The following is a 16,572-nucleotide window of genomic DNA, read 5'->3' on the forward strand; positions in this document are numbered from 1 at the left end:
AGCAAAAAAAAAAAAAAAAAGTTGAAAATAAATGGTGGAAAAAATAGAAATATTAACCAAAATTATATTAATATTAATAGTATATATTAATATCAGACAAAGTAAATTTTAAGGCAAAAAAGCATTACTGCAGCTAAAAAAGGATATATCATAATGATAAAAAGTTCAATTGTACACATCTTATAATGTAGCTTCAAAAATATGAAGCTAAGATTGACAGAAAACAGAAGCAGAAGTGAGCAGAGAAACGAGTAAGGAAATAGATTATTTGAACAGATTAGCAGACTTGACTCAGCGGACATGTACAGAATGTTGAACCAACAATTACAGAACTCACATTCCGCAAATATTTGTGACTCCCCACCTTCCAAGCAAATCAAAGGATTGAGACTTTCCACCTAATTTTATGTTAGGTGTAGCCATAAGACTTGTCTTGGCCAATGAAATGTGATTAGAAGTACCTTCCAGGTGTCAGTGTGTTAGTAAACACATCTCCCTTTTCCGTGTTGAAAGCAGAGGGCTGGAGCTCCCTCAGTCTGCGTCCTTGAGTGAGGAGGACACTGAGCAGAACTTCCCTGCCAGTTCCCAAATGGACACGTTGATGTGGACGAGTGAAAAATAAGGCTTTCTTATTTTAAGTCACTGAAATTTGGGTCTTATTTATACCCACAGTATAACTCAGTCTATCCTGACTAATGCAGGCAGAAGAAGAGAAGAACTATTTTCCAGACACAGAGGTGAGCCTGTCTTAAGCGTATGTGTGATGAGTCCTGGTGAGTTCACGGTGGCTCAAGCTCCAGGGAGGTGGGGTGAGGCGGGAACACGGGCTGGGGCAGGGAGAGCAGCTCCCAAGAAGAGCCGGGAAGACTGGCTAGAGGCAAGTTTAGAAGGGCCCAGGATTTGACAATAAGGAATGGCTATTGTCCTAAAAGTTTAAAAGGTGCTCCAGAAGTTGGTGACCAGTTGAATATTGGTAGTAATGGAGAGGATGAACGGGGGAGAATCTAGTCAGTGGAAAGGGAGGAATTAGGTAGAGGGCTGGAGCGTTTTTTTTCCCACCCCCAAGAGGTGGCCATTGTTAAGAATTTGGTGAGAATTTCCCCAGCAATTGCATGGACATGCAAACACACACATAAACCAATTCTAGAAGCACAAATCAGATCAAGTGTACCCTACCGCTGTTCTGAAAAATGTTTCCCAGTTAATAATATCTTCATTGGTATTTTCTGTGTCATCTCAGAGATTTGCCTCTTTCTTTTTTATTGGCTGCTTAGTATGCCAACGTATGGCTGTTCCATAATTACATAATCTTCCCCTGTTGACAGACATTTAGGTTGTTTTCACTATAACAAACAATGTTTCAGTGACATCTTGCGAATAATATTCATACATTTTAATGTCTTCGTTCTACAGACAATAAGACCAGTTCAGCCACCATTCGAGTGGTGAAAATTTTAGGCTGGGTATCAGGAACACAAACAGACAGGGCATTTTTAATTTCAATATTTTTATTTATTTACATTTCTACTTTTAAAATTATTTTATTGAGGTCACATTGGTTTATAACATTGTGTAAATTTCAGATGTACGTCATCATATTTTGGCTTCTGTATAGACCAGGCAGGCCATTTGAGGTGATGATCTAGGCTAGGGGGTGCCTGGTATGCCTAGATTATGCCTAGAATAGGTCTTAAACATAGTGGGCACTCAATAAATGTTGAATGAATGAATGAATGAATGCACATGTACTGTAGACACTTGTTGGGCCTGCCCTGCACTCATCTACAAGAGGATTTCTCAACCTCGCACTACTGTCTTTTAAGGCCAAATAGTTGTTGTTGTGGAGGCTGTTCTGTACATTGTAGAATGCGTAGCAGGATTCCTGGCCTCTACCCACTGGTTGCCACCAGCACAGCAGGGACCAAAAATGTCTCCAGAAATTGCCAAATGTTCCCTGGGGAAAAATCGCTCCAGTTGAGAACCATTGATTTATACAACGGATTGTATTTGTGTAAGGCCAAAGGCCCTTTCTAAAAACAACTGACTCTACGAAGGCTCATCCTACTTCTTCCCAATGCTCCCATATGAACAGCCTTTCTTCCTGGGATGTCCCAGTCCCTTCATAGAGATTCCTGGATGCCTTATTCTCGGTTCAGATTTCACTTCTTTAGGGCCACCTTCCCTGACACTTCCCCCATAAATTAGGTCAATCTTCATTACATATTGTCAATCCCCATTATACAGTCTCTAATCACCAGATACCCCTCCTTGGAAGTACTTATCAAAGTTGAATTCTTACTTTTACTTGAGTAATTCTTAAATTAATCTATTTCCCTCACTCAACTCCCTAGAGGTAGTCACGAGTAAGAATTTGGCATGCAACATGTCAGTTTTTGCTCACTGTTTTTCTATTTAGTGCCTGAAACAATGCACGACACACAGTAGGTCCTCAGTGGGTGTTTGGTGGTTGGATGGATGGAGGGGCAGCGACAGCCTATCAGTCAGCAATAGCCAGCCCCAGGGGGCAACAGTCTTCGCCCATTTTCACTCCTGTGCCTTCTAAAAACTATTTTGAAAAACAATGTTACCTATGCCCGCATTTAACAATTAATATGCTAAATGTTCACCGTTAAACTCATTTGGCTTCCAGACAATAGCTTCCAGCATATTGTGAATATTGGAATTTAAAAATTAAACTCGGACATCATTCTTTAAAGGTACCGATCAATCTGTCATTATTTTCAAGACTCTCTTGGATTTGCTTTTGCAGCACTCTCCCCCAGATTCACAGGGTGGAAGACGCAGAGCTGTTAAATGAAAAGATGCCTTAATTAATCATTAAGGGAGGCTGAATTAAGCTACTAAAGGAAGCTTCCAGTTTGGGGAGGTGGACCTGGAGATTTTTACAGCTGGGGCAATGGCAATTTAGTAAGATTTGTGACGAGTGAGGGGTAGGCTTTCCAGTAAGGGAAGGATGGTTGTGAACACAGACACGTTCTCAGGTAAACCAGTTTTAGGAAAGTGTGCCTACAGAGACTGAGAACCCGGAAACTGATTCTCTAAAAATAATCCCTGGTGTGTCCCTTGGAAAGTCTGGGAGACCACCACCCTGGGGGTAATGCAGCCTAGCGGCCTGAAGAGGGCAGTGTTGGATAAGCTGTGGGGCTCCATCTCCCGCTCTGCCTCAGGGTAGCAAGAGAGAAAGGGCGATTCACCCTGGAATGCAGTGGAGTCTGGGGCCAGGCAGCCCAGGACGTCCTCTCTGGTGTTTGTGTTTGCACAGTGAATTATTCATAGGAAACCGGCTCCAAGGAGAATGGAGGCCAGAGACTCCCCATCCTGTACCTAGAATCAGGGCCTGGGACTGTCAACAGACAAAAACCTCATTCTTTCTCCCCTTCGAGAACTGAGTTTGGGAAAGAAATTGAGGAGTGAAGTCATGGGTCTGAAGCAACTGTGAGTTTTTGTTTTTCCTCTTATGAAAGGAAAACAACAGTGAAATCTCAATAATTTATAGCTTCAGGAGACAGCGGAAAGCTCCTGCTCTGGAGTCAACAGATGCTCTCTCTGCTCTGTAAGCCCACCTTTCCCAGCCTCTGCTCTCTGGCTGTCACATGGGAACAAGATTACCTTCCTCACATGGCTGTTGGGAGAATAATGAGACAATGCAGGCAAAGCGCTCCGCTTGTGAATGGCTCTTAGCAAGAGCTCAATAAATACCAGTGATGATGGTGAAGATGATGATACTGAATTGTCATTTTGTCAGGCGTGAGTGTTTCAAAATTTGCCATTCACATCTGAAGAGGAAGAATCAGAGGTGACAAATCAAGCTATTTAAATTTTACAAACCTAGGAGTTAGAAGCAGAAGCAGCCAGGGGAGGAAGGCAGAATCAGTGTGATTCCACGTTAGAGCCTGGCTCCTCAACATTGCTCACGGTGCCTTCCAGGACTGGGGGGTCCCAGCCTAGTGTTAGTAAGATGGTCTCTGTGTCTAAAGTAGTGTGTATGTGACGGCCATACGTATGTCGAGATATGACATGACCACCAGCCTCAGACATAAAAGCAATGACTCTTCTCATTACATTTATCTTCTGTGAAACCTCAAAGGGTGGGGATGAACTGATTGAAAAAGAATTGGTAATTTGGATAAATTGCTGGGATACACTAAAAGTAAGGCTTGGAGCAAGACCCCCACCCTCTGCCTTACATGGGAAAGGTGACAGGGACCAGTTCAGAGAGAGGCATGGAGACAGCTTGGATGAGAGAACTGCCCTTTCACCTGGCAGCTCTCCAGCCCGCAAATAGCTTTTGTGTCCAGTCCAAAAATAAGATCACATGAAAGGGGGAGAAAGAAATATGCAAGTGCTTGTCCTTGGGCTTTCTGTGGGTACCAGCATCAGCCACACTGGGAGGGCCCCAAGAGGGTGGCCTCACGACACACTCCACTGCCTCCCCCCAGGCTCCCCAAGGCTGGAAGGACAACCTGTATCAGGGCGGGTGTGGTGTGTGGTTTGCACTCAGCCCTTCTCTTGGGGCTCCCTTGAGCTCCATTCACACCAGAGAGAGAGCAGGAGAGAGAGGACAAGCAGATCCAACAGCCTCGACTCCAGGGGAATAAGGGCATTGCCTCCTTTTGTGGAAGGACACGCCCTTCTGATGGAGAATGGGAACTCCCTCCTGCAGCAGCCTGCCTGCAGCGGTCTGGGTAGGACAGCGTGGATGCTGTAGGCTGATGCAGCTGCCGTCGCCCCAGAAAGACAGTGCCCCACAGCCGAAGCAGAGAGGTGAGTGCATCGGTTTCTCCAGGGGTTTCGGATTTCTATGGACTTTCTGCTTGGCTTCGTGCTTGCGCTCAGCATGAATGCTCTCCCCCACCCCCGTTCTTCCTCTTCTCCTCCCTGATCAGGCTCTGTGGCAGGCTTGAGTCTATGTGATGGATGCTAGCTTAAAACATTCCTGTACTCCCTTCTCTCTTTCGGAGGCCTGTTTGCTCCCAGAAAGAACTGGGTAGGTCTAGCTCTTAGCAGGGAAGCAGGAAGTGTCTCCTACCAAGTGAATTATCTTTGCTGAGCTCCAAGAGGACGTTTCCCAGGAAATCATTAGACAAATCCCATTACAGTAGAGTTAATGCTTAGTTTTAAAATGCCCTGCATGAAATAGGGAATAAATTAAAGGATGCTAGCTGATTCTTCGTTATTGGGCAAAAGGAAAACAACAAAAATGGGATATGCAAGGTTTCCTCTCTCCACAGCCTCTTCTCTCTCTCTTCCTGGCTTCTTAGAGCCCTACAAAATATACTTAACAGGTCCAAGAACTCCTTTCTTTGGTTGACAACAAGAGAAGTAAAATAAAGGGTTTGGGGGAGAATTGCTCTGTAAACTGAGGCAAAGGACGAAGAAGAGAGAAAAATTTTGCAGAGTCTTGGTTTCCCTTCTGATGTCTCTGCACTCCCAAGCACGCACACGACATGTACCTGGGCCTATTTAGGAGGATGTATAGATGTCTCCATCGCTTGCACATGTGTACCATTGCTCCTTGACACACATTGCCCCTTAGCTAGGACTACAAATATCTATGCTAAGAAGAAGCCAGCAAGATTCTGGTGGGAACAAGATAACTACTTGAATAAAGTCAGGATTCTTTTAGTGACAATGGATTGAAACTCAGTTTGACTAGACTTAGGCAAAAAAAGGCCAGGGCTTTAGTATGGTGGGTTCCAGGTGCTCAGACAATGGCATCCTGACTCTGTCTCTATTTGTTGACTTTGCATCCCGGTATCATTCTATTCCCATCACCTGTCTTGGTGGCAAGATGGCTGCCAGCAGCCCCAGGCTGACATCTTCCTGGCACAGCCACCCTACAAGAACAGCCACTTCCCTTTCTCAGCTGTTGTAGCTTGAGTTTCAGGGTCCCACTGAACCAATATGGGTGTTGTGCCCATCCCTCTGTAGGAGTGTAGCCATCCCCATGCAAAACCATATGAACTGAAAGCAAGGAAGGGCTGGGTCCCCAAAGACAATTAAGGTGCTAGTCCTAGGAGAAGGGGCTGGATGCAGGATGGCTAAGGTCAAGGTTGCCACTCTGTGTTGCTCTTTTTGCAATGGTCTAGATTAAGAGTCAAAGTGCCTCCAACATAGCTCCTCCTCCTTTTCCCTCTTAAAGCCCACAAAAATTTATTAGTGACAGCAAGTCTCATAGGCAGGGTAATTGTTAGTAGAAGAGGTGACTAAAAGACCCCATGGAATGTCATCCCTAGAGACTACTGATAGTGGGAAAGACCCCAGAAATCTCCTCTCTGGCTCCGTCCCCAGGCCACCCACCATACCCAGACCCACTGGGCCCTCAACATGCCTGTGCTCGCACAGGTCCCTCCCCTCCTCCTCCACCTTCGCCCAGTTGTGTCTCCCTCTGCTCTGTGATGTGAACCCATCCTGCCTTTCAAGAGCCAGCTTCGGTGCTGCCTCCCCTCTGAGGCCTTATCTGGCCTGTCGAGTCTTTTCTGTTGACTCCCTTGCTGAACCTGATCAGCATGGACTCTCAGTATTACAGTTCACTGTTTACATGTTCTTTAAGAACGTCCCGTATCTTAGTTTCTCTCCCTACTTGAATTTTATATTTCTAGGGGGAAAATCAGGTTTTTTCCCCCAGCCCTCTCTGTGGTGTCTAACACATAGTAGGTGCCCAATTAAGTGCTTCCAATTAATTGAGCAATAGAAAACTAGCCTGCCTAAATAGCTTCGAGATGATGGCTAGATGACTTGAGGTCCTTAATTCTGATTTAAAAAGTAATTTAATAACTATAGCAAACACTGATTGATCTCTGAATGTATGCTGGAGTCCCTACATGCATTGTCTCAGATCATCCTCACAACGACCCTACAAGGCAAATACTGCTTTTATCCCCATTTCATAGACGGAGAAACTGAGTCTTAGAAAACTTAGACACTTGTCCTAGATCATACAACTAGTAAGTGCTGACATGAGAGTGAGAACCCAGGCATGCCTGCCTTCTCCTTCCCTACTAAATTAATTATTTCCATGCTTATCAGGGGAGCTTCCTCCAGCCTGATTTTAAAGAGCAAGAAGCATGGGTGATTGGTCGCAGAGCACAAGGAATCAGATATTTTAGACCCCTCTTCTGCCACCTGGGCTCCCAGAGCCTCTATGGGGGGTCCTTATTAGATTGTACCCAGGGATGAGGGGTCACACACCAATCCCAGAGCCAACAAGAAGGTCAGGGGCACAGGGATTTCACAAAAGGAGGTGCCTCTGGGCTCTGTAGAGAGCAAGGTGCCTTTGATTGAATGCGGGTAGAGTGGTCTTCGGGTAATCATTAGCTGGGGAGTGGGCCTCAGAATTCAAGCTTGCTCCTCTGGCTGCCTGTCGTTAGGCATGGCCCTGACATTTCTCCCGCTCCAGGGCGACAAGGCAGAGGGCTTCCTCAGAGAGTGGCTTTCAGGATTTGGAGAGCAAAGGAAACCAAAATCTAGAGAAAATGGGGTGTATTTTTTATATCTGTGCCTCAACATCCAGCCACTGGCCTCTTGGCTGACGCAGTCACGTGGTGACGATGAAGGTCCCAGGGATCTTGTTTCTCTGATGTACACTATCTTATCATATGGGTTAGCATCTTCTCAAGAGCAGATCCTGTTTGATTTATGTCATTAATCCTCACAATATCCCGTGAGAGGTCAGAGAGCTGGTGTTCTCACAACCGAGGCACAGAGAGATTGAATCACGTCCCAGATTACATAGATGCAGAGAAAGGCCCGGACTGGGGCTAGAAGAGCTCAGAGTTCTTCAGAATCCAAGCCTGCTTGCTTCTCCATGAGGTTATGATAGAAAAGAATTAAAACCCAAAGAATTATATAGGCTAAGTAAAATTCTTTGGGTAAATCGTTAAGAGAAAAACCACTGCTGGACCCAAGAGAAATGAAAACGTATATTCACACAAGAACTGTACACAAAGATTCATAGCAGCATTATTCACAGTAGCCAGAGGAAACAAGCCAGATGTCCATTAACTGATGAATGGATCAATGACATGTGGCATATCCATACAATGAAATATTATTCAGCGATAAAAAGGAATGAAGTTCTGATACATGCTCCAACATGGATGAACCTCAAAGACATTATGTTTTTTAAGGGAAGGAAGCCCAGAGTGTATGATTCCATTTATATGAGATGACCAGAATGGGCAATTCCATAGAGACAGAAGGTAGAGGAGTGGTTGCCTAGCCCTGGTGGGAGTGGGGAATGGGAAGTGATTGCTAATGTGTATGGGGTTTCTTTTGGGGATGACAAAAATGTTCTAAAACTAGATAATGGTGATGGTTGCACAACCATGTGAATATACTAACATCACTTAATTGTATACTTTGAATGGGTGAACTGTATGGTATGTGAATTTTATCTCAATAAAGTTGTTTAAAAACCCAAACCATGGCTAATGAAATAATGAACCCAGCGACAGGGCTTCACTGAAGGATGTGGTCTCTCCCTGTCCACTCTGATTAGCTTAGGTCTTGTCCCCACGGAGCCTGGCCACAGGCCACCCAGACAATTCAAGTGGAAAGACTATAGATGGAAAGACAGAGTACCTAGATGTCTCCCCAGAGTCTGAACTAGGACGATTTTCCCCGCTCTTTCCTATAGAGATGATTTTAAATTTTATGGACTCAATCTCGCTATTCTATGTTCGTTTCTGGGTTTCAAATCATGTTTCAAAAAGCGTTCTCCCTTCTAAGATTATAAATCTTGGTAATTAGTGTTTTCCTCTAAAGTTTGTCTTCTTACATTTAAATCTCTGATTCCTCAAGAATTTAAATAACAAACTGGGGATCCTGGTTGTTTTTGTCCCTCTTGCCAAATAGATAGATAGTTATTAAATGAGGGGTTTTAAATTTGGGGTTAGAATGGACTTGGGATATCTCGTAACTTCCTGAAATTAAATGCAAAAAAAATGTGTGAGGGTATGTGTGTATGTTTATTTTTCTGGGGAACAGGGTTTAGATCTTGTCAGATTCTCAAGGGGTTTTGTGACTCACAGAAAAACCACTGGGCTCTCTACATTGCGTAAGCTGGCGTCCAGGTAGCTTAGTTGTGTACATTCCAATGCAGCGAGGCCAAATCCGAGCCAACAGGAAGTTATAAACAATCACAGTGGAGGCCTGAGTGGTTCCTCCTTGGGAACATTTTCTGCCACATGTCAAGTGAGAGTTGCACCACCCTTTGCTTTGACATTTTGCTGAGGCAGAGAACAAGAAGTGACTCTCACTGGCTCCCCTTGGCCCTAGAAAACTTTAGGTTTTTAATTATCTGCTGACAAATCAGTGGAACTAATAAACCATTTTAGCTGAAAAAAATGTGGTGCCCTCCTGTCACAAAGAATTTGAGGAGGCTTACAGGCCAATAAATATAAATAAATGATAAAGTGGAAATAAAACTGCCAATACAAAGAAGGTGGCAGATGCTTAGGTGCAGACTCATGCGTTCATGTAATAAATATATTTGCACTACCCACTGTGCGCAGGCGTCGTCTAGACTGGTGGTTCTCCAAGGTGGTCCCCGGACCAGCAGCATCAGCATCACCTGGGAACTTGTCAGACATGCAAATTCCCACGTCCATCCCCAGACCTGCTGAATTAGAAGCTCTGGAGTTGGGGCCCGGCAATCTGTGTTTTAACAAACCCTCCAGGTGATTCTAATGCACATTCAAGTTTGAGAACCACTGGTCTAGGTATGGGGAATACAATGGTGAAAGGACAGATAAAACCCCTGCTCTCCCCGTGGAGTTTACATTCCAGTGTGTGGTATGGGGACACAGAAAACACAAAAAACTGAATATGATAATTTTCAGATAGTAGTAAGAGCTATGAATAAAAAGAAAGCAGAGGATGTGAAGGACAGTGATGAGGGGCTGATGAGAACAGGTGGTGAGGGAGGAGGTGTCTGCAATGAGACCAGAATAAGAAAGCCAGCCACGCAAAGAATTGAGGGGCAGAAAATAAATGCGTACACTTCAGGCAGAGGGAACAGCAAGTGCAAAGGCCCTGAAGTGGGACCATGCTTGGCCCACGTGAGGAGAAGTGTGTCTGGAGGAGTGCAGAGGGATGAACACTGGACAGTTGGAACAAATAGGGACATGATCTGATTTATGTTTTAGCAGGATCCCTCTGGAATGAACTGTAGGGGTAAGGGTAGAAGCAGGAAAGTCAGCTCGGAGGCTATTGCACTAATCCAGGCAGGGAATATTGGTGCTTGGATGGACTGGAACAATGTGCAAAGACCTATTATTAAGTGAAAAACAAACCGACAATGCGGGACACTGCACATAGGAAATTGCTCTTAAGTATACACACATTCAGGTATATAAAGACTTTTTTTTTTTCCTGAAAGGATCCAGAAAAAAAAGTTGAGTGAGTATCTTTGACTAACTTGAAAAGATATTTGCACCCCTATGTTCATAGCAGCATTGTTTACAACAGCCAAGACATGGAGACAGCCTAAGTGTTCATCAGTGGATGAAAGAGTAAAGAATGAATGCATAAAAGGAAAATCTGGTGTATAAATATATGATGGAATATTCTTTGGCCATAGAGGGAGTGAAGTCTTGCCATTTGCTGGGGCACCAGTGGACCTTGAGAGCCTTGTGCTGCGTAGAATGGCTCGGACAGAGGGAGATGGATGCCGTAAGATCTCTCTTATATGTGAAATCTAAAAAACAAACAAACAACATGCTGAGCTCATAGATATAGAGACAGATTGGTGATTGCCTGAGGTGGGGGGTGGGGTGTGAGTGAAGTGAGTGAAGCGAGTCAAAAGGTACAAATTTCCAGTTATAAAATGAATAAACCACGTGGGTGTAATGTATAGCATGGTGACTATAGTTAATAATACCGTAGCGCATGTTTGAAAGTAGATGGGAGAGTGGATCTTGAAATTTCTTATTACAAGAAAAAAAAATTGTAACTAGGTATGGTGATGGGTGTTAACTGGACTTATTGTGGTGATCGTTTTGCAATATATACAAATATTGAATCATTACATTATACACCTGAAACAAATATAGTGTTATGTCAATTATACCTCAATTTAAAAAAGAAGTGGTTGTCTTTGGGGAGAAGGAGGTTAGTGAGGGTCATTTTATACTGTTCTGTATATTGTGCATTTTTAATTTTTTTTTGTGTGAGGAAGATTGGCCCTGAGCTAACACTGTTGCCAATCTTCCTTTTTTTGCTTGAGGAAGACCGTTGCTGAGCTAACATCTGTGCCAGTCTTTCTCCGTTTTATGTGGGATGCCACCACAGCATGGCCTGACAAGCAGTGCTAGGTCCATGCCTGGGATCTGAACCTGAGAACCCCAGGCCACTGAAGTGGAGCATGTGAACTTATCAACTATGCTATGGGCTGGCTGCTGCATTTTAAAATTTTTGTTTACTTATTTTTTGCTGAGGAAGACTGGCCCTGAGCTAACATCTGTTCCAATCCTCTTCCATTTTATGTGGGATGCCACCACAGCATGGCTGATGGATGGAGTAAGTCGGCCCTGGGATCCAAACATGTGAACCCTGGGCTGTCAAAGTGGAGTGCATGGGACTTTAACCACTCGACCACGGTGTTTGCCCTAAATTGTGCATTTTTATCATATGCATGAAGCATTACTTTTATTTAAAGATAAAATATTTTATTTTATTGTTTATTTATTAAAAATTTTTTATTGTGGTAACCTCAGTTTATAACATTCTATAAATTTCGGATGTACATTATTATATTTTGATTTCTGTGTAGATTACAACCTTTTCACCACCCAAAGACTAATTACAATCCATCACCACACACATGTGCCTAATCACCCTTTTCACCCTCCTGCCTCCCCCTTCCCCTGTGGTAATCACCAATCCAATCTCTGTCTCTATGTGTTTGTTTGTTGTGCATTTTATCATGTGCATGAAGCATTACTTTTATATAGAGATAAAATATTTTAAAATAAAAATCGAGATCGAGGAAAATATAAAATAGAATAGGCAATGGGTGATCGATATCAGAGAGAGGAAGCCCACCTCTCATGGGCATAACCCTTTCCAAGCATCCTCCCTGGAAGCTGCTAGAGAGCCAGGCTGACATATTGAGGTGAGCTCCTGTTCTTGCATTACAGTGGGATCAGGGCGAGGCACCTTCCCACTTGAGAACCACTGGACCCCCTTTCTGTCCTGCAGCTCTGGTGATGTTTGTGGCTGTCGAGTCTCCTTGGGCAACTAATACAATTTCCTGTGAATGTCTGCCTCATTTCCCTGTGTCCTGTTTGTCAGCTGGCTCCCCTCCATCATCTTGGCAGCTGGTTCACCATGAGGCCAGCGTGCTCTTCGTTTAATTGCATGATTGGGCATAAACAGAAGGAAACACTTTGCTGGGGGGAGCGAGTGGCATGCAGCATCTGATTTTTCCTGTCAGCTGATTAGGATTTGTTGTGTCCGAACAAGGTCAAATGAGATTAGAAAGAAAATGCAGTGTGTCTGGTGTGTGTTTCACCTATCATTTATGTAAACAGGATGAACGAAGGGGAAATTTTAAAGCAAACATTGAATGTCAGCCTCAAGATTCAAGGACAAGAAGCCCAGGCTTTATATGTTATGCCTGGAGAGGAAGAAAATTTATTTATTGGGAGCATTTTGAATCCTGCGGATTCTATCATGCACTGATTCTTTCAAGTTGGTGCAGTTAAATAGTGATAGTTTTATGTCTGATTTTCAGAGTACCGAGAACAGAATAAGTAAAACCACAGAAACAACGCATTCTACCTTTATCGGCCTTCCGAAGCTCTTACACGAGGTTTAGAGCCACTTCCTGTAATAGTAACCGCTGAAGTGCTCGGTGGTGAGTCAATCTCTTAGGTCGGGGAAGGAAAATCTCACCTCCGGCACCAGCCACAACATTTTAGATGAGGATGCCTCTGGCCAAGGCCACACCTCTGTGAATGAATCTACCAGGCATCTACTAGGAATTTTCTTGGTCCTCCAAATCTGTCATTTTCTTCCTTTTTCGGACCCACCCCTCTGCAGTGCTAGTAGCCTTGCATATAGGATTTTAATCACTGCAGAAATGGCTTTAAATGTGGTCTAAGTGCTTGGAGGGAAGATAGGGTCTCTGTTACATACACTGTATGGGATCTAGTGTATTGTGGATGCTTAATAAGCAGCTTCAACAGCTATTATTTTCATGGACTATTTCCTGGCCCCGAGCTGGAGGGCTATTCTGAGGCCAGACTTTTAGACTCGGTGACCTCCAGGGCCTTCCCACGCTAAATAACAGTGGGGCCCCAAACATTAACATTATCGAGTCTTGTGGCTCAAAAAAACCTGAATGTATATTATTTAAAAGATAAATCTAGACACTTGACATGGAAATTGAAATAAATATGGATGTTAAAGTGCAATTTTAAAAAGTTTCAGCACTAAGGGGAATTACATTACCGTAAATACTTTAGGGAACCGAGGATTAATGATTTCCCAGTATTTGGGCAGTAACATTTCCAAACACTCAATGTGTAGTAGAGTAATTAGTTTATATCAGTAGCTAGGGGTTGTAATTTGCCTAAAAGCTGTGTGGGTTTGTTTTGTTTTTAACAGCATTTCACGACTGGGTGTAATGGGGAGAAGTGAAACTAAAATACTGACTTACACTCGCATTGCCAGTTTTCAAGGTGCTTTCACCCACTTTGACACGTTTGAGTGTCGTGATGATCTTGTCGGCTTGCAGGGAAGGTGCTGTAGGAGACTGTCATTAATCTCGTCTCGAGAGAGGGCCCTGGGAGCCCCGCAGAGCTGAGTTGCCAGGAATGGTCAACCACACAGTGTGGGCAGGTTCAAGGGTGTTAACCTGAGGTAGGGAGACCTGGTTTTAGTCACAGTGAACACTTTAGGGGTGCAGCCTGGGTGAGACACTCAGCTGCATCTCTATCCTCAGGATTTTTAGGGTGTTTCCCAACTTGAAAATCTCTCATTCCATGTGGTTAAGAAGAGTTAACATGCATACTGTAGATAGCGTAACAATTCTCCAATATTTAGAAGATGATTGTCTAAAATATTTTTATCTTTCTATGATTCAGAAGGCCCTCTGGAATCATTCAGATACTCAGGAAGATTATTATTTTTAAAGGCAATTGGTCAGTACCTTTGGATATGTGGAAGTGGCAGGTCATGGAGGTTCTGGTTAATAAAGTTTGGGAAATCCACTGTTTCTGTATTTTTCAAGTCCCTTTTAGGGGAGCGCTGCTCGTCAATGATCAGAGCGATGTGATGCTTGAGGCTCTAGGTCCCTGTGACAGGGCACCCGCTTCTCAGAGGCTCCTCCTTTCAGAGGCACCTAAGTGACTCCCTGGGTGCTCTATGACCAATCTGGGGAACAGGTTTCCACCTCCACCTTCCCAGAGGAGAGAGAGACCACCAAGTGTATTTCTAGTTCCCAGAGGTCGATCTGTACATCTCTACCTGAATCATCAGGTGGGCAGGCTTGCACACACAGACACACACGCATGCTCACACCTCCCAGGTTCAAATGCCTGCATAATGAGGAGGGACTCTTCATCAATGATAGGAAACTAGCAATCGTGTTTCCATCTGGCTTCTTCAAAGACATCTCCTGATTGTATCCTTTCAGTCTATCTTCATTCCCCACCTTATAGCCAAAGAGTTATTTGTACATGCAGCTTCCTTCCTTCCTTGCTACATCCTCGACAGTGGCATAAAGATGATGCCCATGGTCCGCTGAAGAAATCCCCACCTCTGAAGCTGGGCTCACCTGAGGGTTCATTCTCCTGGTTCAGCAGGAACAGTCTTGCCCACTGGTGAGGAATGACAGAAATATTCTCTTTGCAGCCCCTCCTGGCCTTAACCTGGATAGCCATGGCCTTGAGTAGCTTTGCAAAATGCCCTGGGCAAGGCTTGGCTCTGGGAATGGCACAGACAGACAGACAGACACGCACACACTCTGCCACACATAGACACCTACACCCTATGCAGGGATGCCAAATGACAGAACAGAAAAGGACTCCCTTTCATCCAGCAGCTTTCTGATTCCAGAGGAGCGTCTCTGAGCCACGACCTGCCGTTGCCCTGGTGACTGAGGCCTCAAAGTAAACAGGATTCTGCTCAGACGGGCCAGTAGTCCATTCGGCTTAGCCATTTGCCCCAAGACAAACCACCCTAAAATAACACCCAGGATAGTTGCTGCCGCTGTCTGCTGTCTCTGCCTCCCTTCCCCACTGGCCAATAGCTCTAGGCCTGCTGCTGGCTGTCCAAAGTCAGGGGCATTTAGAGCTCTCTGTACATCCTGGTGGGTGGGGTCAGTGTGGGTGATTGTCTAAAGGCAGGTCCCCTCTGCTGATAAACAAGGCCACAGAGAGACCTAGAGGCTGACATTCTCAGCCCTAGCCTGCCTCCCTGCTTCCAACATAGCCTGCGGGACTGGTAGCCGGGGCTGTGGCATGGCGTCTGGAGGCGGACCAGCAACCTGATGTGCATGCCACGGCCCGTCCCCTCTCCCCACACAGAGCTGCAGTAACCGAGAGGTTCAGAGAGCTGGCTTGGGGCTGCTCGGGAAGCAGCCGCAGCACAGTGACAGTGACAAACACAGAGCAGACGACACCAAGTGGATTCCCTTTCCCCTTGGACAGAGAGGCACAGCCCTCAGCCTGCAAGCATTTCAGGTAAGAATCAGAATATCTGTTCTGGGGAACAGAGAGAGAGCAGGTTACATTCAGAGCTGAGGGGGGGTGTGTGTGTGTGTATGTGTGTGTGTTTGTCTCAGTGTAAGTATATGGCTGCTTGGAGAGGAAAGAAAATTGGGAAAAGTTAAGGCAGTAAGACATTTGAGCAGATACCACTGGAGGCAGCTTTCCTGCAAGTGAACACCCTGATGCTTACCTCTGCTGGGTTCAAAGCAAGCTGTAGACTGCTCTGGGAGCAGGGCTGGCTGATGGCACAGGCACGTAAAAATAGCATGTAGAGTTTAGAGACTGTAAAAATAATCATGCACCCTGCTGCCCCATTATCTTCATTCTCCCACTGCCAGGCCATGAGGACTGGAGGGGGCAGAATGTTCTCATTTACTAAAGTGCTGGATGCGGTCCTTGTGGTTCGGCAGAAGCCCAAAGCTGCGGCCTGATGAGTCTGATGTGTCACGTCACCCTCCTGGGTAGCCTGGAGATTCAGCTGCCTTGGATAGCCTGCCCACTGGGTGGGAACCTTAGATTTATCAACCATTTGACATAGAAGTTGGGCTGAAATATAGGATTATCTAAGAGTATTCTGAGGGCCCCACTGATCACCTGGATTATTTCTTACCTTGCTTTCTGATCTTCTTTGAAAATCACCTCCTCATCTCAGTGCCCCTCCAGATAGGCACCAGCAGAGAAGTAGCGGGAATGGCTAGCCACTGGGCACATTCTCTGGCATTTATGCTAGCCACACCCACATCACTATTACATGCCCATAGTATGCAAGGCTTCTAGACAGGAGTGCTTGAAACAGTCAGACCTCCAGGTGCTGGGGCGGGAATTTCAGGTATTT

General features: G+C 44.9%; 1 protein-coding gene and 1 long non-coding RNA gene across 10 annotated transcripts in view; one reads left to right on the forward strand and one right to left on the reverse strand.

Moving 5' to 3' along the window:
- Positions 1–4,330: 4,330 nt before the first annotated feature.
- Positions 4,331–16,572, forward strand: part of FGF1 (fibroblast growth factor 1) — a 95,872-nt gene continuing 83,630 nt past the window's right edge. For 3 of the 9 annotated variants that reach the window (XM_070570508.1, XM_008519044.2, XM_070570519.1), the window contains exons 1-2: positions 4,335–4,785; positions 15,555–15,710. Coding sequence is in view for 3 of the 9 variants with exons in the window: in XM_070570515.1 (XP_070426616.1) it covers positions 4,665–4,785 (121 nt within the window). In the remaining 6 variants the exon portion in view is untranslated. Of the gene's footprint in view, positions 4,786–15,554; positions 15,711–16,572 lie in introns of all 9 variants that reach the window. The other 6 variants (XM_070570509.1, XM_008519045.2, XM_070570520.1 and 3 more) reach the window with 3 other exon arrangements.
- On the reverse strand, positions 7,922–16,460 carry LOC139075280 (uncharacterized). The gene is made up of 3 exons (XR_011525510.1): positions 16,348–16,460; positions 13,685–13,882; positions 7,922–10,720 (listed from the first exon to the last, which is right to left on the reverse strand). It is a non-coding gene; the product is annotated as an uncharacterized lncRNA (long non-coding RNA).

This window comes from Equus przewalskii, chromosome 13, assembly GCF_037783145.1.
Source record: "Equus przewalskii isolate Varuska chromosome 13, EquPr2, whole genome shotgun sequence".
Lineage (NCBI taxonomy): Eukaryota > Metazoa > Chordata > Mammalia > Perissodactyla > Equidae > Equus > Equus przewalskii.